The 25,577-nt window shown below is 48.7% G+C and overlaps 1 protein-coding gene across 1 annotated transcript in view; it reads right to left on the bottom strand.

Annotated features, from left to right (window-relative positions):
* The window catches only part of LOC138287227 (astacin-like metalloendopeptidase), a 161,188-nt gene that overhangs the window by 48,437 nt on the left and 87,174 nt on the right, over nt 1-25,577 (bottom strand). Inside the window, exons 8-9 of the mRNA XM_069227581.1 lie at nt 10,380-10,605; nt 7,664-7,781 (exon numbers count right to left, since the gene is read on the bottom strand). Coding sequence (XP_069083682.1) covers nt 7,672-7,781; nt 10,380-10,605 — 336 coding nt within the window. The 3' untranslated portion in view covers nt 7,664-7,671. The remainder of the gene's footprint in view (nt 1-7,663; nt 7,782-10,379; nt 10,606-25,577) is intronic.

The raw sequence follows: 25,577 nt of genomic DNA on the forward strand, positions 1-25,577 counted from the left end.
TAGAACCTATGATGCACCTCTCTTCTGGTCTGCACTATGCACCAATGTCACAGGTGTACAACCTATGATGCACCTCTCTTCTGGTCTGCACAACGCAGCGATGTCACAGATCTAGAACTCATGATGCACCTCTCTTCTGGTCTACACTACGCAGCAATGTCACAGTTGTAGAACCCATGATGCACCTCTCTTCGGGTCTGCACTACCCCCCCTGACAGATGTAGAACCCATGATGCACCTCTCTTCTGTTCTGCACTACGCAGCGATGTCACAGATGTAGAACCCATGATGCACCTCTCCTCAGGTCTTCACTACGCAGCGATGTCACAGATGTAGAACCCATGATGCACCTCTCTTCTGGTTTGCACTACGCCCGATGTCACAGATGTAGAACCCATGATGCACCTCTCTTCTGGTCTGCAATACGCACCGATGTCACAGATGTAGAACCCATGATGTACCTCTCTTCTGGTCTGCACAACGCAGCGATGTCACAGATGTAGAACCCATGATGCACCTCTCTTCTGGTCTGCACAATGCAGCGATGTCACAGATGTAGAACCCATGATGTACCTCTCTTCTGGTCTGCACAACGCAGCGATGTCACAGATGTAGAACCCATGATGCACCTCTCTTCTGGTCTGCAGTAGGCAGCGATGTCACAGGTGTAGAACCCATGATGCACCTCTCTTCTGGTCTGCACTACGCAGGAATGTCACAGATGTAGAACCCATGATGCACCTCTCTTCTGGTCTGCAGTACGCACCAATGTCACAGGTGTAGAACCCATGATGCACCTCTCTTCTGGTCTGCACTACGCAGCAATGTCACAGATGTAGAACCCATGATGCACCTCTCTTCTGGTCTGCACTACGCACCGATATCACAGATGTAGAACCCATGATGCACCTCTCTTCTGGTCTGCACTAGTCCCCGATGTCACAGGTGTAGAACCCATGATGCACATCTCTTCTGATCTACACTACGCACAGATGTCACAGATGTAGAACCCATGATGCACCTCTTTTCTGGTCAGCACTATGCAGCGATATCAAAGATGTAGAACACGTGATGCACCTCTCTTCTGGTCTGCACTACGCAGCGATGTCACAGCTGTAGAACCTATGATGCACCTCTCTTCTGGTTTGCACTACGCCCTGATGTCACAGATGTAGAACCCATGATGTACCTCTCTTCTGGTCTGCAGTATGCAGCGATCTAACAGGTGCAGAACCCGTGATGCACCTCTCTTCTGGCCTGCACTACGCAGTGATGTCACAGATGTAGAACCCATGATGCAACTCTCTTTTGGTCTGCACTACGCAGCAATGTCACAGGTGTAGAACCCATGATGCATCTCTCTTCTGGTCTGCAGTAGGCAGTGATGTCACAGGTGTAGAACCCATGATGCACCTCTCTTCTGGCCTGCACTACGCACCAATGTCACAGGTGTAGAACCCATGATGCACCTCTCTTCTGGTCTGCACTACGCAGCCATGTCACAGATGTAGAACCCATGATGCACCTCTCTCCTGGTCTGCTCTACGCACCGATGTCACAGAAGTAGAACCCATGATGCACCTCTCTATTGGTCTGCACTACGCAGTGATGTCACAGGTGTAGAACCCATGATGCCCCTCTCTTCTGGTCTGCACTACGCACCGATGTCACAGATGTAGAAGCCATGATGTACCTCTCTTCTGGTCTGCACTACGCAGCGATGTCACAGATGCAGAACCCATGATGCGCCTCTCTTCTGGTTTGCACTATGCCCTGATGTCACAGATGTAGAACCCATGATGCACCTCTCTTCTTGTCTGCACTACCCCCCCACCACAGATGTTGAACCCATGATGTACCTCTCTTCTGGTCTGCAGTATGCAGCGATCTAACAGGTGTAGAACCCTTGATGCACCTCTCTTCTGGCCTGCACTACGCAGTGATGTCACAGGTGTAGAACCCATGATGCACCTCTCTTCTGGTCTGCACTAGGCCCAGATGTCACAGATGTAGAACCCATGATGCACCTCTCTTCTGGTCTGCACTACGCAGTGATGTCACAGATGTAGAACCCATGATGCGCCTCTCTTCTGGTCTGCAGTACGCACCAATGTCACAGGTGTAGAACCCATGATGCACCTCTCTTCTGGTCTACACTACGCACTTGTGTCACAGGTGTAGAACCCATGATGCACCTCTCTTCTGGTCTACACTACGCACGGATGTCACAGATGTAGTACCCATGATGCACCTCTCTTCTGGTCTGCACTACGCAGTAATGTCACAGATGTAGAACCATGATGCACCTCTCTTCTGGTCTGCATTACGCAGCGATGTCACAGATGTAGAACCCATGATGCACCTCTCTTCTGGTCTGCACTACGCAGCGATGTCACAGATGCAGAACCCATGATGCACCTCTCTTCAGGTATGCACTACGCACCGATGTCACAGATGTAGAACCCATGATGCACCTCTCTTCTGGTCTGCACTACGCAGCGATGTCACAGATGCAGAACCCATGATGCGCCTCTCTTCTGGTCTACAATACGCACCGATGTCACAGGTGTAGAACCCATGATGCACCTCTCTTCTGGTCTACACTACGCACGGATGTCACAGATGTAGAACCCATGATGCACCTCTCTTCTGGTCTGCACTACGCAGCGATGTCACAGGTGTAGAACCCATGATGCACCTCTCTTCTGGTCTGCAGTACGCAGCGATGTCACAGATGTAGAACCCATGATGCACCTCTCTTCTGGTCTGCAGTACGCACCAATGTCTCAGGTGTAGAACCCATGATGCACCTCTCTTCTGGTCTGCACTACGCAGCGATGTCACAGGTGTAGAACCTATGATGCACCTCTCTTCTGGTCTGCACTACGCAGCGATGTCACAGATGTAGAATCCATGAAGCACCTCTCTTCTGGTCTGCAGTACGCACCAATGTCACAGGTGTAGAACCTATGATGCACCTCTCTTCTGGTCTGCACTATGCACCGATGTCACAGTTGTAGAACCCATGATGCACCTCTCTTCGGGTCTGCACTACGCAGCGATGTCACAGATGTAGAACTCATGATGCACCTCTCTTCTGGTCTGCACTATGAAGCAATGTCACGGATGTAGAATCCATGATGCACCTCTCTTCTGGTCTGCAGTATGGAGCGACCTAACAGGTGCAGAACCCGTGATGCACCTCTCTTCTGGCCTGCACTACGCAGTGATGTCACAGGTGCAGAACCCGTGATGCACCTCTCTTCTGGCCTGCACTACGCAGCAATGTCACAGATGTAGAACCCATGATGCACCTCTCTTCTGGTCTGAAGTACGCACCAATGTCACAGGTGTAGAACCCATGATGCATCTCTCTCCTGGTCTGCAGTAGGCAGCGATGTCACAGGTGTAGAACCCATGATGCACCTCTCTTCTGGCCTGCACTACGCAGCAATGTCACAGGTGTAGAACCCATGATGCATCTCTCTTCTGGTCTGCAGTAGGCAGCAATGTCACAGGTGTAGAACCCATGATGCACCTCTCTTCTGGCCTGCACTACGCATCAATGTCACATATGTAGAACCCATGATGCACCTCTCTTCTGGTCTGCACTACGCAGCAATGTCACAGGTGTAGAACCCATGATGCATCTCTCTTCTGGTCTGCAGTAGGCAGCAATGTCACAGGTGTAGAACCCATGATGCACCTCTCTTCTGGCCTGCACTAAGCAGCAATGTCACAGATGTAGAACCCATGATGCACCTCTCTTCTGGTCTGCAGTACGCACCAATGTCACAGGTGTAGAACCCATGATGCACCTCTCTTCTGGTCTGCACTACGCACCGATGTCACAGAAGTAGAACCCATGATACACCTCTCTATTGGTCTGCACTACGCAGTGATGTCACAGGTGTAGAACCCATGATGCACCTCTCTTCTGGTCTGCACTACGCACCGATGTCACAGATGTAGAACCCATGATGTACCTCTCTTCTGGTCTGCACTAGGCAGCGATGTCACAGATGCAGAACCCATGATGCGCCTCTCTTCTGGTTTGCACTATGCCCTGATGTCACAGATGTAGAACCCAAGATGCACCTCTCTTCTTGTCTGCACTTCCCCCCTCCCCACAGATGAGAACCCATGATGTACCTCTCTTCTGGTCTGCAGTATGCAGCGATCTAACAGGTGCAGAACCCGTGATGCACCTCTCTTCTGGCCTGCACTACGCTGTGATGTCACAGGTGTAGAACCCATGATGCACCTCTCTTCTGGTCTGCACTAGGCCCGGATGTCACAGATGTAGAACCCATGATGGACCTCTCTTTTGGTCTGCACTACGCAGCAATGTCACAGGTGTAGAACCCATGATGCATCTCTCTTCTGGTCTGCAGTAGGCAGCAATGTCACAGGTGTAGAACCCATGATGCACCTCTCTTCTGGCCTGCACTACGCAGCAATGTCACAGATGTAGAACCCATGATGCACCTCTCTTCTGGTCTGAAGTACGCACCAATGTCACAGGTGTAGAACCCCTGATGCACCTCTCTTCTGGTCTGCACTACACAGCCATGTCACAGATGTAGAACTCATGATGCACCTCTCTTCTGGTCTGCACTACGCAGCAATGTCACAGGTGTAGAACCCATGATGCACCTCTCTTCTGGCCTGCACTATGCAGTGATGTCACAGATGTAGAACCCATGATGCACCTCTCTTTTGGTCTGCACTACGCAGCAATGTCACAGGTGTAGAACCCATGATGCATCTCTCTTCTGGTCTGCAGTAGGCAGCGATGTCACAGGTGTAGAACCCATGATGCATCTCTCTTCTGGCCTGCACTACGCAGCAATGTCAAAGATGTAGAACCCATGATGCACCTCTCTTCTGGTCTGAAGTATGCACCAATGTCACAGGTGTAGAACCCATGATGCACCTCTCTTCTGGTCTGCACTACGCAGCAATGTCACAGGTGTAGAACTCATGATGCACCTTTCTTCTGGTCTGCAGTACGCACCAATGTCACAGGTGTAGAACCCATGATGCACCTCTCTTCTGTTCTGCACTACGCAGCCATGTCACAGATGTAGAACCCATGATGTACCTCTCTTCTGGTCTGCAGTATGCAGCGAACTAACAGGTGCAGAACCCGTGATGCACCTCTCTTCTGGCCTGCACTACGCAGCAATGTCACAGATGTAGAACCCATGATGCACCTCTCTTCTGGTCTGAAGTACGCACCAATGTCACAGGTGTAGAACCCATGATGCATCTCTCTCCTGGTCTGCAGTAGGCAGCGATGTCACAGGTGTAGAACCCATGATGCACCTCTCTTCTGGCCTGCACTACGCAGCAATGTCACAGATGTAGAACCCATGATGCACCTCTCTTCTGGTCTGCAGTACGCAGCAATGTCACAGGTGTAGAACCCATGATGCACCTCTCTTCTGGTCTGCACTACGCAGCCATGTCACAGATGTAGAACCCGTGATGTACCTCTCTTCTGGTCTGCAGTATGCAGCGATCTAACAGGTGCAGAACCCGTGATGCACCTCTCTTCTGGCCTGCACTACACAGTGATGTCACAGGTGTAGAACCCATGATGCACCTCTCTTCTGGTCTGCACTAGGCCCGGATGTCACAGATGTAGAACCCATGATGCACCTCTCTTCTGGTCTGCAGTAGGCAGCGATGTCACAGATGTAGAACCCATGATGCACCTCTCTTCTGGTCTGAAGTACGCACCAATGTCACAGGTGTAGAACCCATGATGCACTTCTCTTCTGGTCTGCACTATGCAGCCATGTCACAGATGTAGAACCCATGATGCACCTCTCTTCTGGTCTGCACTACGCACTGATGTCACAGAAGTAGAACCCATGATGCACCTCTCTATTGGTCTGCACTATGCAGCGAAGTCACAGGTGTAGAACCCATTATGCACCTCTCTTCTGGTCTGCACTACGCAGTGATGTCACAGATGTAGAACCCATGATGCGCCTCTCTTCTGGTCTACACTACGCACCGATGTCACAGGTGTAGAACCCATGATGCACCTCTCTTCTGGTCTGCACTACGCAGCAATGTCACAGATGTAGAACCATGATGCACCTCTCTTCTGGTCTGCATTACGCAGCGATGTCACAGATGTAGAACCCATGATGCACCTCTCTTCTGGTCTGCACCACACACCAATATCACAGTTGTAGAACCCATGATGCACCTCCCTTCTGGTCTGCACTACGCACCAATGTCACAGATGTAGAACCCATGATGCACCTCTGTTCTGGTCTGCACTACGCACCGATGTCACAGATGTAGAAACCATGATTCACATCTATTCTGATCTTCATGTTCTGATATCATCATGCTAAGCATTTTCACTACTAAAACATTAAGGCCCTCATTCCGACCCTGGCGGTCCAAGACCGCCAGGGCCGCAGGCAACGGAAGCACCGCCAACAGGCTGGCGGTGCTTCATTGCCCATTCTGACCGCGGCGGTAAAGCCGCGGTCAGAAAAGGGGATCCGGTGGTTTCCCGCCGGATTTCCCCTGGCTGGGCTGAACCTCCATGGCGGCGCTGCAAGCAGCGCCGCCATGGGGATTCCGACCCCCTTCCCGCCAGCCTGTTCCTGGCGTTTTTTACCGCCAGGCATGGGCAGTGCAGGGGCCCCCTAACAGGGCCCCAGCATGATTTTCACTGTCTGCATAACAGACAGTGAAAATCGCGACGGGTGCAACTCCCCCCGTCGCACCCCTGCAACACCGCCGCCTCCATTCGGAGTCGGCTTCTGTGTTGCAGGGCCTTTCCCGCTGGGCCGGCGGGCGCTCCCTTGGCGGGCGCGCGCCGGCCCAGCGGGAAAGTCAGAATGGCCTCCGCGGTCTTTTGACCACGGAGCGGCCAAATGGCGGCAACCGCATGGCGGGCGGCTACTGCCGCCCGCCGCCGTCAGAATGACCGCCTAAGCGTTCACACACGGTGCTGCTCTAGTCTGCAGCAATATCCCACTTCTAAGATGTTGACAAAGAGTGACCAGATGTTAGCAGCTGGAGTCCTTGAGGGAAAGCCGCTTCACAAAGTACCTTAGTACTGTGCAGAACCATGCAATAATGTACCAGTAGTCAGAGCATACGACACTCTGTCAATGCACACAGGTTGCAGAGATCTGTGCAACGTGCAATGTACAGGGAAATCCTGGTAAGATAGCACAGGGGGTTGAGAGCCTCCCACAGACGTCTGTGTGCTGCCTGCAAGGTAGTGGCTTTTATGAGAGGGTTTATACAACTGCTGTAGAAATGGGCACTTTGCATGTTCATTTCTAGCAAGACAGGAGATAGCTCTCACTAATAGAGGTAAGGGGGAGGAGGATATGTATGCGTGTGCTCTAGAGCTGGGGCGTTGCCTGCTGCTGAGATTTACGTGTGCAGACTTCAAGCACTTTCAAGACTGACGCATTTTGTAAATACACATGTGGTGACCATAAAAGCTGCTTTTCCAATTGGAAGTCTTTGCGCGCTTCATGGATAGAAAGAGGACTGAATGTGGCTAGGAGCATGGGAATTACCCTCACTGGAGCAGCAATTGAGCCAAAAGCCCCGGTAAAGCTGGATTCACGTGGGGTTTTAGAGTACTCTTGCCCCCATGGCTTTCACCCATAGTCACCTTGTACCCTAGTGACGCCACGATTGTCCAGCTGCAGGCTGGTGATGGAGGGCACCTGTTCGGGTAGTTTGGAGATGTTGTGGTTCCATTTGTGGAAGTATACTTGCCTTGGCAGTTCCTGCAAAGAATAGACAGTTAAATAACGATAAGGGTGCTTCATCTCCAGTACAATCCCCAACATCAACCAACACCTATAGCACTTTTCACTGAGAATCAGCATCATTTTGCCCACAACACCCTTCACAGTTTTCATCAAGCTACAGGGTAACCAGAACCATCTGTGCTTACCACTGACAGAATCAGCATCATATATAGTAAAATCCCACCCCAGGGCTCACCGTGCTAAACCGCGACCAGCGCCACTTATGCTCGCTCATCACTGACGCAAGGAGCATCATTTTCTGCACCATCCACATCAGTAGCCAATCCCACCGGTGGTTACAAATAGAAAAATAAGCATCATCTTCATTACAATCCCTATTACAGCTGCCACTAACCTCTGCCTAACAAGCATCTGGGGTGCTTGCTGCTGACACAAGTGGAGTCATCTCCAAAACAACAACAACCATCAGAAGAATCACCAGTCTACTCCATTAGCAGCAGCCCCTCTGCTTACCACAGACACAACCAGTGCTATCTAGGCCACAATCTCCATCACTCCTGTCATCAACCTACTGCACTTTCCACAGACACAACCAGGACCATATCAACCACAATCCTATCACAGCAGTCACCAATAAACTCTGTAACCAGTACCAAATATGCTTTTCACTAACACAATCATAGTCATCTACAACATCATCTCTGCCACATCATGCGTCACCACACTAAACTGTACCTGTAGTGCCATTAGTTTCAGCTAACACAACCACCATCTCCACCACAAGACCCATTGAATATTTCACCAATCTTCACTGGAGCTGTGCTTACCACTGACACACTAGGCATCATCTCCAACATAAGACACAATCCACAACATACCCAACACCATCTGTACTTACCACTGACACAATCCGTGTCATCTCCAATACAAACACTGCCACAAGTGTCTAAACAGTAACCAGCAGCACCTGTGCCTACCTCTGACACAACTAGTGTCATGTCCACCACATGTCACAGGAGTTTAAACAGTAACCAATAACGCAGTGTTTTCAACCGCCACAACAAGCATTAAATCCACCAGAAGACAAGTCAAAGCAGTCACCAACCTATATTGTAAAAAAGCATTGGCTGCACTTGCCACTGATTCAAGCAGCGTAACCTACACCTCAATCCTCACTGCCAAAGTTACAAACCTGTGCTGTAGCTGTCACGATGTCTGCTTAGCACGAACACTGCAGCCACATCTTCACCCAAATACCCTTCACAAGCAGTTACTAGTTCACACCTCCCCACCCGTCACTGCAAGTACCACCTACACAACTAGCATCATGATCACAAAAACCCTGTTACAGCTGCTGTCATCAAAGTTTGAATTAAAAATTGTTTTCTTTAAAAAATGTGCTTGCACTAGACTTGTGTTTTTTTTATTTACTTGGAGTAGAGAAGAAAGATATTTCTTTTCCCACTTGTTTGTATTTTAGGGAGCATGGACACCTGTATCCTCCCCGCCACCATGCCTACTACATTTCTCCTTAGTCTTCCTCCTCTTCAAGGTCCTTTGCTTTTTATATTTTCATCCATACACCTCATCCCCTTCCATTAATCATTACCAAACTCTCTGAGTAGGGATCCCCATCACCACAGGTTTCCTAAAGCACATACACTAGATGATAGGCGCCCCAGCTCACTACGAGAGATACCACAGAAGGCGGACTGTCCCAGCATATCATGCCATAGTTCCTAGAGGAAGGGCAGATTGGGCATCTCAGGAAGGAAATCAGGAAGGATGCCCTAGAGGAAGGGCAGGTCCAGGGACTGTCCTAGCACATCATTAATAATTCCCTGTAGAACAGCTGTCCCATCATCTCAGGACAGAGCCTCCTGAGGAACAGCGGTTGTAGCATCTCAAGAGAGACATTTTAGACGAAGGGCTGCTGCAACATCTCAGGACAGATATCCTATAGGAGGGCATCTCCACATTATGGAAGAGACATTGTACATGGAGATGTTCCCCCATTCCACAAAAGATTCGGTAGAGATATCGAGCAGTGCATATCAAGCATCTGAGGAAAGACACTGTAGATGAAGAGCAACTGGAGCAAGCAAGACAGACAAGTGGTCCCAGTAGCCATAGGAGACATTCTTGATAAGGATCTCTCAGCACTAAAGAGGAGACACACTTGAGGGAGGGAGGGCAGTCCCGCACCTCAAAACACTCTCAAGACAATGGGCAGTTAAAGTGGACAGTTTCCTCCTCTGGGAGAGACACCCCAGAGGAATACTTCAAGTACCAGTAGAGAGACATCATAGAAGGGGTAACAGTGACATGCTACAAAACAATTGGCCATCATGATTGGGTGACATATTCCAGCAAAGGAGGAGTGCAGAGCCAATGGGTTCCAGTGAGTGTCTGGCACCACCCATGAGAATGTACAGGTTCACGTAAGATATATTTCAGATTTGATGGCTACAGCTCAGCACCGAGTGACTTCAAGAGACTAATAAGAAGCCCACCCACAGCAACACTTGATTACTAAAGCAATAGACCTCTTAACCACCAAGTGAATATGGTCTGATGTAGGACCTGCTCCATAATGAGAGAGAGTAGACTCACCTGTGCTATAAGTGGCATGGAAACTGTTTAATGCACTTGGACTACTGTAGACAAACTCCAACAGCACGGTGGTCCCTGAGGCCACGAGTGAGAGTCCTTTGCCCTGCCCACAGGTGTTGTCCAGTATGACACGTGAGGTCTTGCTGTTTCCATCATAAACCCGCAGGTAGTTGGACTTACAGTCCACAGAGGGTGTGATGTTAAAGTCACTGAGCCACAGGTAAACCTGAGAGGGGGAAATAATCATTATTCATTTCATTAAGCTCATCTGGCCTCTATTTCTTTAACTTTCATACAAGTTCCCTGAATAATGTGCAATATTCCTTTTTATCATTTTGCTTCAGGGAACTTGACAGTGTAGTGAGGGCAGCTCTGCAATGTTCGAGACATGACAGAGTGTGTACCTGGTTGCAGTCTTGCTACCAACAGATTCATATTTCTGCCGTAGACAGGACTGTGCAGAATGGAGTGCGCATAGGTTCAGCTCCTTGCTCATGACTATGTGACTCTGTTTTCTGTCTCAGTTTCCAAGTGGATAGCTTTCCTCCCTGTTGCTGTGCTTGTCCCTCACTCTCCAACTCCCTCCCAACTCTGTTTTCCCACTAAACAAACATGCTGCTGTTCCGACACAGAGCACAGTCAGGTTCTTTGTCCCCTCCATTGCTTTTCTTCCCTCCTTTGCCTTTCCTCTTGCCTTTCTCCCCGTTCGCCTTCCTCTACTGGCCTCTGTCCTAATACCGCTTTCCACAGCTCACCATCCATCGCAATTGGCGTTGCCATGCCACCTTCAAAATATAGAAAATGTTAAGTTTCCATACATTCAAGAGGGCCTTTTTATTACATTAAATTCAACATGATATCCACCATGATGGCCACCACATTACAGGACACCAATAATAGCCATTTTGAAAGTATGGAAAGTAAGATTCTCTTCCAGAGGATCTTCATCAATGGTCATAAGCACTGAATATTCCCGCCAATGTGCGGGGACCCCGCATCACATATTAAAAACATTTATGTGTCGCAAAAAAAATGTATGTAGTAATTTATATGGAAAATGTCACTTACCCAGTGTACATCTGTTCGTGGCATGTAGTGCTGCAGATTCACATGCTACGCACTGCATCTACCATCTAGTGTTGGGCTCAGAGAGTTACAAGTTGTTTTTCTTCAAAGAAGTCTTTTCGGAGTCATGGGATCGAGTGACTCCTCCTCTCGTTCATACTGCGCATGGGCATTGACTCCGTTGTTAGATTGTTTTCCCACAAAAGGGTGTAGGAAGGAGTGATAGAGTGTAAGAATGTAAACGTACTATAAAAGTAATAAGTAAAATAGATGTCCATGCAAATGTAAATGTATATACATATGTACATATAAGAAACTGCAACAACTACAGGCTTCCGGGGAGGAGGAAGGGTGCATGTGAATCTGCAGCACTACATGCCACGAACAGATGTACACTGGGTAAGTGACATTTTCCATTCAATGGCATGTGTAGCTGCAGATACACATGGTATGCATAGACTAAAAAGCAGTTTGCTCCCCAAAATAATGCAGTGGCTAGCCTGTAGGAGTTGAAGTTGTTTGAAACAATATTTTTAGGACAGCTTGACCAACTGCCTCTTGCTTTGAAAGTACATCCACACAGTAATGTTTTGTAAATGTATGTGGTGTGGACCATGTGGAAGCTTTGCATATGTCTGCCATTGGTATGTTTCCTAAGAATGCCATAGAAGCACCTTTTTTCCTAGTGGAATGTGCTTTAGGTGTTATTAAAAGTTGTCGTTTTTGCCTAAATGAAGCATGTTTGAATATATTTAACAATCCATCTAGCTAATCCTTGTTTAGACATAGGATTACCTTTATGTTGTTGTTGAAAAGCAACAAAAAGCTGTTTACTTTTTCTAAACTCTTTTGTTCTATCCACATAATACATTAGAGCTCTTTTAAGATCAAGAGTGTAAAGGGCTCTTTCTGCAGTTGAATCTGGCTGTGAGAAGAAGACTGGCAATTCCACGATTTATGTGAAAAGGTGATACAACCGTTGGCAACAATTTTGGATTAGTTCTAAGTACAAGTTTATGTTTGTGTACTTGGAAAACAGGTTCCTCAAGAGTGAATGCTTGTATTTCACTAACTCTTCTTAATGAAGTAATCACTACTAGGAAAGCAACTTTCCAAGTTAGAAATTGGGGGCCATATTTATACTTTTTGACGCACAACTGCACCAACGCAGTTGTGCGTCAAAAAATTTACCGCGGCTAACGCAATTCCAACGCACCATGCGGGCGCCTTATTTAAGGAATGACGTTAGCCGGCGCTGCGGACTGGTCTGAGTAAAAAAAATTACTCACACCAGGCAGCACCGGGGTAGGGAACAATGGGGGTTGTGCATCAAAAAATGGTGCAAGGCAGGTCTGAGGCAAAAATCATGCCTCAAACCGGACTTGCGCCATTTTTTGAAGCACAATCCCCATTGACACAACTCCTGTCTTAGCAAAGACAGGAGTCATGCCCCCTTGCCCAATGGCCATGCCCAGGGGACTTCTGTCCCCTGGGCATGGTCATTGGGCACAGTGGCATGTAGGGAGGCCAAAATGAGGCCCCCCTATGCCACTTAAAAAAAATGTAAAAAAGACTTACCTGAACTTACCTTAACTTACCTGGGATGGGTCCCCCATCCATGGGTGTCCTCCAGGGGTGGGCGAGGGTGGCAGGGGGTGTCCCTGGGGGCAGGGTGGGCAGGGTTCCGAGCCCACTGATACCTTAACGCCTGCCCTGACCTAGACATTAAAAAACGGCGCACATCAGGCTGTGCGCCATTTTTTAAGGCCCACCCCCTCCTGTGCGTCAATATGACGCTGGGGTATAAATAAAGTGCACAGGCCTTAAAGTCATTTTTTGGAAGGGAACGCCTATCTTCCATATCATTAGTGCAAGGCAGTTTCCCGCTTCCAAAAAATGATGCACACGGTGGAATTTTGACGTCCACGGTGTCAGGCGTCAAAATTTAACTATGGGGCAAGGTTTGCCCTGAATGTGCGTCAACATTTTTGACACACATTCGGCACAAACAGAGTATAAATATGCCCCTGAATCTCACAGGAATGCATGGGTTCAGAAGGTGGACCCATTAGTCATGTGAGTACAATATTGAGATTCCAAGCAGGAACTGGTGGTGTTCTAGGTGGAATGATACGTTTTAGTCCTTCCATGAAGGCTTTGATAACTGGTGCTCTAAAGAGAGAGGTATGTTGTATAGTCTGAAAATATGCTGATATGGCAGTAAGATGCATTTTAATTTATGAGAAAGTTAAATTTGACTCTTGTAAATGGAGTAGGTAGCATTCAATATCTTGTATTGATGCTGTAAGTCGGTGAGTATTTTTAGATTGTCAGTAATAAACAAATAGTTTGCACTTGTTAGCATAGCATTGTCTAGTTGTATCCTTGCGTGCTTGTTTGAGAACTTCTATACATTCTAATGGAAGTTTTAAGTATCGAAATTCTATGACTTCAGGAGCCAAATCTCTATGTTGAGAGCACTGGGATTGGGATGTCTGATTTGTCCCTTGTTTTGTGTTAGCAAATTCGGTCTGTTTGGAAGTTTGTAGTGAGGTACTACTGACAGGTCTAGGAGTGTTGTGTATCAATGTTGTCGTGCCCACATGGGGGCTATGAGAATCATGGTAAGAGAGGTTTGACACAGTTTGTTGACCATAAATGGAAGTAGCGGGAGAGGGGAAAAAGCGTAAGCAAATATCACAAACCATTTGATCCATAGAGCATTGCCCTTGGATAGAGGGTGTGGGTGTCTGGATGCAAAGTTTTGGCATTTTTTTCGTTTTCGCTTGTTGCGAATAGGTCTGTTTCGGTGACCCCCACTTTTGAAAGTACTGTTGAAGTACCTGAGAGTGAATCTCCCATTCGTGTATCTGTTGGTATGTTCTGCTTAGGAGATCCGCTAGCTGATTGTGTATTCCTGGAACGCAATCGAAACAATACAGACAGTGAAAGAAAGTTATCTAGAGTTTACGATTAAAAATCTCGGAGCGGGAGGAAACACATCCGAACCCGACAGAGGAAAGAAAACAATCTAACAAAGGAGTCGATGCCCATGCGCAGTATGAAGGAGAGGAGGAGTCACTCAATCCTGTGACTCCGAAAAGACTTTGTAGAAGAAAAACAACTTGTAACATTCCGAGCCCAACACTAGATGGCGCAAGCAATGCATAGCATGTGTATCTGCAGCTACACATGCCATCGAACATATATATATATATATATATATATATATACATATACACACATATATATAATATATATATATATTTATATACATACATATATATATACATATATACATATAAATATATATATATATATATATATACAGTATATATATACATATATATATATATATATATATATATATACATATATATATATATATATGTAACCCACATTAAAGGATAAAAATAAAAATTTACATTGAGTTTTTCTTTGATAAAACGCCTACCAGTCTAACGCATTTCTGTAAGTCAGAAAAAGAGAGAGAGCATAAATTGCCTTTATTGAAGAGAAAAATGCAAGAGAATACAAATGCATTGTTAGCTAATAGGCTGCTTTAAAAGCATAAGAAGAAAATACTGACACCATGCCTTTAAGACCTCCAGGACCTCCTGTATCCCATCATGCCCCAAAGGCAACAGTTAGGTCCATTCTTTTTCCGCTCCTTCAGTGAGGATCCTGGAGCACTGAGCTCTCTGTTTCTGCCTTTTGTCAAAAATTACTTTATGAAAGTATTTTTTCTCTGCTTCATTCTATGTCTTTTTCCACCTAGAGTGCAAATTAATTATTATCTGACAGGAATTTCAATTTTTCCCTGTCAAAAATGCCTTTTCTTTTCGTCAAGTGCCCTGCCTGTGATAAAAAGAAGGCATAGACTGATCCCCACTCAGTCTGTATGTTATGTCTCCCTAATACTCAACCTCGCCACCATTGCCAAAAACTCTTGAAAACAACTTTAAAAGATAGAGAGAAAATACATCTGCATGGTCTTCAGGAGAGAGAAAAAGCAGGGGGACCTCTTTCATCTTCCTCCATGACACCTGCCTCTCTTCACTAAGCTCCATCCAGAGGCAGATCTCTTGGCAGGCGAGAAAAAAGGAGAACAATATCAACATCTAGAAGAAGGAAAATACTTATGTGTTCTCCGTTGAGATTGACGTTGAGAGTGCCCTCATCCCCATCGATGATGAAGCGGTGGTGACCGAAGTCAAGGGACCCTACAACAGAACAGTCTCCATTGACATCGACACAACATCACTAGCCGACTAAGCCCACATCGCCAAGGGACGTCCCTTCCTCATTTAACCGATTGCTCGATCTCAACACAGGTAATGTCTCCGTTGATGGCAGGTCTCCACTGGAAGATGTTGAAGCAAGAACACCAGGCATATACTCCATTGATGGCTGACCATCACTGTTCAACGTTGAGGCATGGTACATTGAAGAATCCATCAACGGTGCCCCATCATCACTCTACGTCGAGCAACACTTCACCAAGACAGTCTCTGTCGGCGGCAACCAGGAGCAGTTCGACGTCGAGACAGGCATCTTAGTCGGTTGCAACCAGATGCCTTTCACATTGAGCCACACGTCTGTCTGCGACAACTAGGTGCCATTCAACATTGAGGCAAATATCTCTGTTGACAGCAACCAGGCGGCGCTCAATGTTGAGGCACACATCGCCGTCGTCGGTACCCAGATGCCGCTCGACGTAAAGACAGACCGCTCTGTCAGTGGCAACTAGGTGGCCATCGATGTCGAGACAGACATCTCTTAGGTAATATCCGTTGATGGCAGCAAGGCTCCTTTCGACATTGAGGCCTCACTTACCGCCTAGGCATCGTGAAACAACCACAAAACCACTTTCGACGACATCACTTTGTTGCTGAACATCGAGGCAGCATTTTACCCGCAGACAGACCTACGTCACATTTCATGTCTACTAGTCCAGTTTCACAGAGGAGGCTTCAGCTATCTCTTCAGGTGATTCCTCCTACTCCTCTGCATGCGGCCAAAGACTGGAAATTGTCAAAAACTGTTCGGTTCCACAGAGTGCGGATTCACAGTACTCAAGGACATATTTCCCTTCACGGTCCCCACCGCGAACACCATCTCCGAAGCCGACTCCGTGCCCCAAGACTCCTCTAGCCCGTTTGGCAGAAGCCAGCTCTCTTGGATCCCCAACAAATTCCAGGTTCCCTAGAGAGACAACTCCTCCGTGCAGATCCAGATCACAGAAGTAGATCGCAACACAGGTCCAAAACAAGATCCTCTACGCCTGTCCGATGGTCTTGAAGATCTTGGTCTTGCCACCACAAATGTAAAACCCCTACAAGGGCTACATCCCCAGGATCTTCAAAGAGGGATTACTCCAACACTTATGGTCACTCCAACAATAAAAGTATCTATAATAGACGATCTAAATACATTTAATGAGGTGTTCGTTAGAGGAGCTGCTAAGCTGAACATTGATATTCCAGCACCAGTTACAATCTCATGGGGTATCTTTGAAACTTTACATCATAGGTGTAGGACGCTGGTACTCTATATAGTGAAGTACACTGTGCAGGAAGTCCAGGGGGTCCCCAAAGATGGGTAGAGGCAGAAATATATAGGTCTCGAGCTCTATCTGTGGTGGTGTGGTTGAGCAGCTAAGATTATTAGGGAATCGTGTTAAGCATTTGTTGCACTCACAGAAGCAATAAATGAGACACACACATAAAAAATAAATCCAACACCAATTTAGAAAAATATCAGTTGCTTTTATATATGCCTTGAACCATAGAACTTCGTTATAAGGTCAGCAGTTTTCAGATTAAAAATACTTTACTGCTTCACAAATAGACAAGAGTGCAATTTTCAGAGTCTTCAGTGTTAGACAATGGAGGAAAACAAAGATACAGTTTTGCAGGTAAGTACACAACTTAAGGTCTTAGTCTTCAGGGGTTTAGGCTAGCACTGGGCAAGGTTTAGGTTGGTATTCAAGGTGCACCCACAGCGGCACAGTGGCAGCTGGGTGCGCAGGTTAAAGTTGAGGTTTGTGCCCAATACTAGTCAATGGAGGCTAGGGAGGGGCCAAAGTTGACATGCAACTCACAGATAAGTACCAGCGGGGGCAGAGGTCAGACTCCGGGGGTTGAGGCGAGCACTTGTGGGGCCAGAAGTCAGCACCAAACTTACACCCTCGGCGGCACAGGGGCGGCTGTGTGCAGAGTGCCAACACAGTGTTGAGCATCCAATGCTTTCCAATGGAGACGGGGTACCTGCTCCAGCGCTGCTCACAGGTGAGTACAGCAAGGTCAGAGGTCGATCTCCTAGTGTTGAGGTAAGTGCAAGGGAGGTCACAGGGTAACTTATACACTGAGTGGCTCAGGGGCGACCAGGTGCAGAGTGCCAACACAGCGTCGAGTGCCCCATGTATTTCTATGGATGAGATGGATTCCAGAAGTGGGCTGCAGGCTCTAGCCAGGAGACTGGGAGGAGTCCACCTACAACAGCCCAGGTAAGCTGAGATGCCAGGAGATCTAGGGGCACTTTCAGTTGTCCCCAAAACTCCACCGGGGCTCCGGGTGCAGGGGTGTCTTTAGACATCAGATTCAACTCACCAGGCAGGTCGCGTGGAGGGATCCCTCAGGTTCAGGCTGCAGGTGTCACTGGGGAGTTTGGCAGGGGTCAGCCCATGGTGGTCTCTTGGCCCAAAGTGCCAGGGGAACTTCACAGGACACGTGGGCCACTTGTGGGGTGCAGTGGTCACTTCTGGTGTCAGGTTTCACGGTTCCACAGTCAAGCTTCCTTTTCTTTAAAGATGGTCCACTGTCCATAGGAGTTCTTGGTCTTTCTTGAAGGCAGACAGTCCTCACAAGACTTTGGAGGTCACTGGGCTGCAGGACAGTCGTCTTCTATGTGCAGGTTTTCTTGAAGGCTGCAGACAGGCCACTACAGCTGGGGCCAAGTCAGTTGGTGTCAGTTTGCCCAGTGATGAAGCTTGACATCCTACAGGATGTGTAAGGGCTGCTTTGCTCCAGATTTTTTCTGCTTCCCTGTGTATTAGTTGTGTTTCTTTACTTTTGTGTGGAACAGTGTACTGTATTAATATTATTAGTCTTACTAGGAAGAGTGTACACTGGCCCAATAATCTCCCTTTTCCCTCTTGTCTTATTTACATTACTTGCATACAGCCTGGCTGTCAGCTATGTACTGATCCAGTGTCATGCACATTCACCTATGAGCCATCCTCTCTCCCCTTGTAGTTGTTCCATCATATGTGGCTGTAGGAGGCTGGCCTGGTTTGTAGTGAGTACCAAGGGGTACTTACACTCTGCATCAGGTCCAGGTATCCCTTATTAGTGTAGAAGAAGTGTCTAGCAGCTTTGGCTGATAGAAAAGGGTAGCTTAGCAGAGCAGCTTAGGCTGAACTAGGAGACATGCAAAGCTCCCACTATACCACTAGTGTCATATGCACAATATCATAAGAAAACACAATACACAGATATACTAAAAATAAAGGTACTTTATTTTTATGACAATATGCCAAAAGTATCTTAGTGAGTACCCTCAGTATGAGGATAGCAAATACACACAAGATATATGTACACAATACCAAAAATATGCAGTAATAGCAATAGAAAGCAATGCAAGCAATGTACAGTCACAATAGATTGCAATGAGAGCACATAGGTATAGGGGCAACACAAACCATATACTCTAGAAGTGCAATGCGAACCACGAATGGACCCCAAACCTATGTGAGCTTGTAGAGGGTCACTGGGACTGTAAGAAAGCAGTGAGGGTTAGAAAAATAGCCCACCCCAAGACCCTGTAAAGTAGGTGTAAAGTGCACCTAAGTTCCCCAGAGAGCACAGAAGTCGTGATAGGGGAATCCTGCAAGGAAGACCAACTCCAGCAATGCAACATAATGGATTTCCAGACGAGAGTACCTGTGGAACAAGGGGACCAAGTCCAAGAGTCACACTCAAGTCGGGAGTGGGCAGATACCCAAGAAATGCCAGCTGAGATTGCAAAGAAGCTGCCACCGGATGGTAGAAGCTGAGGATTCTGCAAGAACAAAGAGGACTAGGAACTTCCCCTTCGGAGGATGGATGTCCCACATCGTGAAGAAGCTTGCAGAGGTGTTCCCGTGCAAAAAGACTGCAAACAAGCCTTGCTAGCTGCAAGGGTCGCGGTTAGGGTTTTTGGATGCTGCTGTGGCCCAGGAGGGACCAGGATGTCGCCAATTGCGTGAGGAGACAGAGGGGGCGTCCAGCAAGACAAAGAAGCAAGCAGTACCCGCAGAAGTGCCGGAACAGGCACTACGAAGGAGAGTGAACCGGAGCTCACCTGAAGTCACAAAAGAAGGTCCCACGACGCCGGAGGACAACTCAGGAGGTCGTGCACTGCAGGTTAGAGTGTCGGGGACCCAGGCTTGGCTGTGCACAAAGGAAATCCTGGAAGAGTGCACAGGAACCGGAGCAGCTGCAAATCACGCGGTACCCAGCAATGCAGTCTAGCGTGGGGAGGCAAGGACTTACCTCCACCAAACTTGGACTGAAGGGTCACTGGACTGTGGGAGTCACTTGGACAGAGTTGCTGAGTTCCATGGACCACGCTCGTTGTGCTGAGAGGGGACCCAGAGGACCGGTGATGCAGTCTTTTGGTGCCTGTGGATGCAGGGGGAAGATTCCGTCGACCCACAGGAGATTTCTTCGGAGCTTCTAGTGCAGAGAGGAGGCAGACTACGCCCCCAGCATGCACCACCAGGAAAACAGTTGAGAAGGCCGCAGGATCAGCGATACAAGGTTGCAGTAGTCGTCTTTGCTACTTTGTTGCAGTTTTGCAGGCGTCCAGAGCAGTCAGCGGTCGATTCTTTGGCAGAAGGTGAAGAGAGAGATGCAGAGGAACTCTGATGAGCTCTTGCATTTGTTATCTAAAGAATTCCCCAAAGCAGAGACCCTAAATAGCCAGAAAAGGAGGTTTGGCTACTTAGGAAGGAGGATAGGCTAGCAACACAGGTAAGAGCCTATCAGAAGGAGTCTCTGACGTCACCTGCTGGCACTGGCCACTCAGAGCAGTCCAGTGTGCCAGCAGCACCTCTGTTTCCAAGATGGCAGAGGTCTGGAGCACACTGGAGGAGCTATGGGCACCTCCCAGGGGAGGTGCAGGTCAGGGGAGTGGTCACTCCCCTTTCCTTTGTCCAGTTTCGCGCCAGAGCAGGTCTGGGGGATCCCTGAACTGGTGTAGACTGGCTTATGCAGAAATGGGCACCATCTGTGCCCATCAAAGAATTTCCAGAGGCTGGGGGAGGCTACTCCTCCCCAGCCCTGACACCTTTTTCCAAAGGGAGAGGGTGTAACACCCTCTCTCTGAGGAAGTCCTTTGTTCTGCCTTCCTGGGCCAAGCCTGGCTGGACCCCAGGAGGGCAGAAACCTGTCTGAGGGGTTGGCAGCAGCAGCAGCTGCAGTAAATCCCCGGGAAAGGTATTTTGGCAGTACCCGGGTCTGTGCTAGAGACCCGGGGGATCATGGAATTGTCTCCCCAATACCAGAATGGCATTGGGGTGACAATTCCGTGATCTTAGACATGTTACATGGCCATGTTCGGAGTTACCATTGTGACGCTATACATGTGTAGTGACATATGTATAGTGCACGTGTGTAATGGTGTCCCCGCACTCACAAAGTCCGGGGAATTTGCCCTGAACAATGTGGGGGCACCTTGGCTAGTGCCAGGGTGCTCACACACTAAGTAACTTAGCACCCAACCTTTACCAGGTAAAGGTTAGACATATAGGTGACTTATAAGTTACTTAAGTTCAGTGGTAAATGGCTGTGAAATAACGTGGACGTTATTTCACTCAGGCTGCAATGGCAGGCCTGTGTAAGAATTGTCAGAGCTCCCTATGGGTGGCAAAAGAAATGCTGCAGCCCATAGGGATCTCCTGGAACCCCAATACCCTGGGTACCTTAGTACCATATACTAGGGAATTATAAGGGTGTTCCAGTATGCCAATGTAAATTGGTGAAATTGGTCACTAGCCTGTTAGTGACAATTTGGAAAGAAATGAGAGAGCATAACCACTGAGGTTCTGGTTAGCAGAGCCTCAGTGAGACAGTTAGTCATCACACAGGTAACACATACAGGGCACACTTATGAGCACTGGGGCCCTGGCTGGCAGGGTCCCAGTGGCACATACAACTAAAACAACATATATACAGTGAAATATGGGGGTAACATGCCAGGCAAGATGGTACTTTCCTACAGTGGCACACTGCTGTTTCTCAGGACAAAGGAATAATGAACTGATCCTGGAAACATGGCATTTACATGTGAAATGTACTGGTCAGCAGTACACACCAATTGTATATTCATTGAGTGGATTTCTTTCTGTTCCTGTACACCTGTGCATTCACTCTTTGGGGGGATGAGAGCTATGTGGGCACCATCGATGGCACCTATCACATGGGGAATGTTAGCAAAGGCATAGAATTCAGACTTGATGGCAGGGAGTTCAGCCGTTTGGGGAAACTTGATATATGTCTGCAGGTGTTGTACAAATCCATCCAGGAATTTGGACAGAACGAGGCTAAACATTGGATGTGAGAACCCTGCACCCATGCCCACTATCACCTGAAATGAGCCCGTAGCCAAGAAATGGAGTACAGAGAGCACTTGCATTTCAGTAGAGATGACATGCTTATTCCGATTACCCGGTCTCAGTACAGGATCCAGTAAAGCACATAGGTCATAGATTGTTGCACGATTGAGTCTGTAGGTGACAATGATGTGATGTTCCACCATGGTTTCCAAATCAACAAGAGGTCTGTACACAGATGGGGCCCTCCCTCGCCACGTGGGTCTGTACCTATGGGGAGAAGAGAACACATATGAGGGACACACATACACATGCAAAACATGTTGTGTATAAATAACTGCTGTACAATACGTTGGCTACACACATAAGCGATGTATGATGTACAACGTTTGGGATATATATGCAGTGATACCTCTAGACGGATGTGAGGAACAGACACTCATGTGTGCAGGCAACAAAGGGCTGTGACCTGAAGGCCCTGAATGGGGCCCCTGTCCAGGAAATATGTATGTGGTGCTAGCAAAATGGCAGCTTCCTGCCATCCAGATACGAAGGAGTGAAAGTGACCTCATTCCGCTGACGGTGGTTGTCATGGCGGAAGGCGGTGTTCCCCACCGTGCACCCATTCATTGCTTTACATGGTTATCAATGGGGAACCTGGGCCTATCATAATTGCTGCTGGCGGTGACGGTGCACACCGCCGCAGAGCGTGCGCCATGTCGTCACCCCAATTGCACTTGACTCCCGGATCCCGTGCATGAAAGTACTCGACTGAGTGTGCTGCTGTGTCCTAACTCTGGTTACTCCAATGGTACGAGTCACAGTGGAACGGTACCCCAGCCTTCACCACGGAGGAGCTGGAAAAGCTGGTGGAAGGGGTCCTACCTCTGTATGCCAAGTTATATGGGCAACCAGAGGAGCAGGTGAGTTGGCGGTTGCCTTGCACGGATGTGTGTGATGGTGGCGGATGCCTGTATGAATGTGTGGTCGATATGTAAGTGCACAGGCGTAGAATGTGTGGCAAGTACTGTGAGTGAGGTGGTAAAATTATCCTGTTACGTGTCCGTCTCATAGGGGATGATATGTCACCTGTATCAAATGGGCATTTCCTGACGTCTGTTATTCTTCTCTGTGTGTCCCATACAGGTCAGTGCCCATCAGAAGAGAGGACTCTGGCAGGCCATCGCCAGGGAGGTGCAGACCCTGGGGGTCTACAACCAGTGGAGCACCCACTGCAGGAAGCGGTGGGAGGACCAGGGGTGCTGGGCCAGGAAGACCTGCGAGGCCCAGCTGGGGAAGGCCTCCCAACGAGGAAGGGGTGCTCGTCGGACCCTGACTTCCCTAATGTGCCTTATTCTGGCGGTGGCATATCTGGGTTTGCATGGGCCCTTGAAAGCAGCACAGCAGCCACAAGGGATTGAGTACCCACACCATTTCATACCACTTTGATGGATGTGTTTGGGTGCTGTAGTATGTATGCTGTCTAGTGCCAGGCACTCTGACAGGTGTCATCCTGCAGTCCTGCCCCCCATTGACATAGAAATGATTAGGGGCAGGTCTAACAGTTCATCAGGTCCGTGTGTCATGTGTTAAATGTGTTATATTCTGGGGTAGTGGCCACTAGTCAGGGGCATAGTCATGACTATTGTTGTAGGTGCTGAGTGTAGTTGTGTAGGCTGGATGGGAGTGTGTGTGCACCACGTATGTACATCCATTTAGGTATTTACAGATTTCTCTCATGTTTGGTCTCCCCACCACTGTGCTCTTGTGTTCTTTGTGTACATCAGCATCATCTGGCGAGGGAGCAGTGGCACCGGCAAGTGGGGATGCAGCGGCCCACGGTTCCAAGGAGGCAGAGTCTACCAAAGCCAAGGGGACCAGTGGTTTGGAGGGCGACGGGAGTACCATGGGGGAGGCAACTACCACTGGAGGTAGTGACTCTGATACCTCCTTCAATGGGAGCTCCCTGGTGATGGCGGACTCTAGTGGGCCCACCCATTCTGTGTCATCTTCCGCCACCCCCATACCATCACCGCCCTCCCAGTTGCTCCACACCCAGTTGCCGTGCCAGCTCACCCAGAAGGGTAGGCATCTCCTTCGCCCCAGGCACCACATTCCCTGCCCCAGTCAGCCCTGCTGCCCTAACGGAGGAGGCTATTGACCTCCTGAGGACCATCTCTGTAGGGCAGACAACCATTGTGAATGCCATCCAGGGGCTAGCATCCCAGATGTTGCAATGCAATGCATACCTGGAAGGCATTCATGGTGCCATGTCTGGCCTACAGAGATCTTTTCAGGCTCTGGCCTCCTCTTTGATGGCAGCCAGTGTCTCTGGTCTTTCCGTCCCCCCTCCAACCACCTCTACCCCTTCCAGCACCCCACTCCATTCACCCATCCCAAGCACAGGTTCAGACAGCCATGCACACACCTCAACACACAAGAAGCACACAGAGAAACGCAAGCACCACACTTCCCACCACAGGCATACACACAGCCAACATACAAAGGCATGTTGGCAACATCCACTTCTCCCAGTGTGCCCACCTCTCCCGCCTCCCAGTCTGTCACCTCAACATGCACACCCACAAGCACTGCACCCTCAGTCACTGCTGCTGGCCCCATTCTTGCAGTCACCACAACATCAGACATCCAGCCATGCACCCCAGACACCACACCTGCACTCACCACAACAACTTTGACTGACACATGTAGCACACTCACCAGACCTGCAGACACCCAGACAACATCCATTTACAGTGGCAGCCTGTCTTGTCCCACTATGTCCACCACCCCTTCTCCCAAGACACTCAAACGTTCCCAAACACCCACTCAACACACATCCACCACACCTCACCATAATGTACAGGCTCCTGCATCCACGTCCAGCACACCTACACCAGTTACACGCACTCCCTCTACCTCCACTCCCACACCTTCCTCCATGTCCACCCCAACTGCCCCTAAAAAACTTTTCCTGTCCCGTGTTGACCTGTTCGAACCCACTTGTCCACCCCATCTCATCCCTAAACGTGCCCATCTCCTTGCCCTGTCCACTCCTTCCTCGTCTAAGTCCGCCCCAGTCTGCCCTTCCCATTCCCATGCCCCCTCCCCAGAAAGGAAGAAGCCCCATGCTGCCCCAGTTCCATATGCCACCCCCTGGTCCAAGCCCGAGGGACCCTGGACTGGTGCAAACCAGTTTATGCAAGAAGGGCACCAAATGTGCCCTTCAAAGCAAACCGGTGGCTTGGGGAGGCTACCCCTCCCAAACCTTGTAACACCTATTTCCAAGGGACAGGGTGTTACCTCCCTCTACCACAGGAAATCCTTTGTTCTGCCTTCCCCTGTCTGAGCTGGTCAGGCAGCAGGAGGGCTGAAACCCGTCTGAGGGGTGGCAGCAGCGCGGGCTGACCGGAAAACTCCAGTGGTAGGAGCAATACTGGGGGTCCTCTAAGAAGCCCCAGAGAGTATGGAATCATACAACCAACACTGGCAACAGTATTGGGGTATGATTCCAACATGTTTGATATCAAACATGCCCA

This window comes from Pleurodeles waltl, chromosome 4_1 (assembly GCF_031143425.1).
Source record: "Pleurodeles waltl isolate 20211129_DDA chromosome 4_1, aPleWal1.hap1.20221129, whole genome shotgun sequence".
Lineage (NCBI taxonomy): Eukaryota > Metazoa > Chordata > Amphibia > Caudata > Salamandridae > Pleurodeles > Pleurodeles waltl.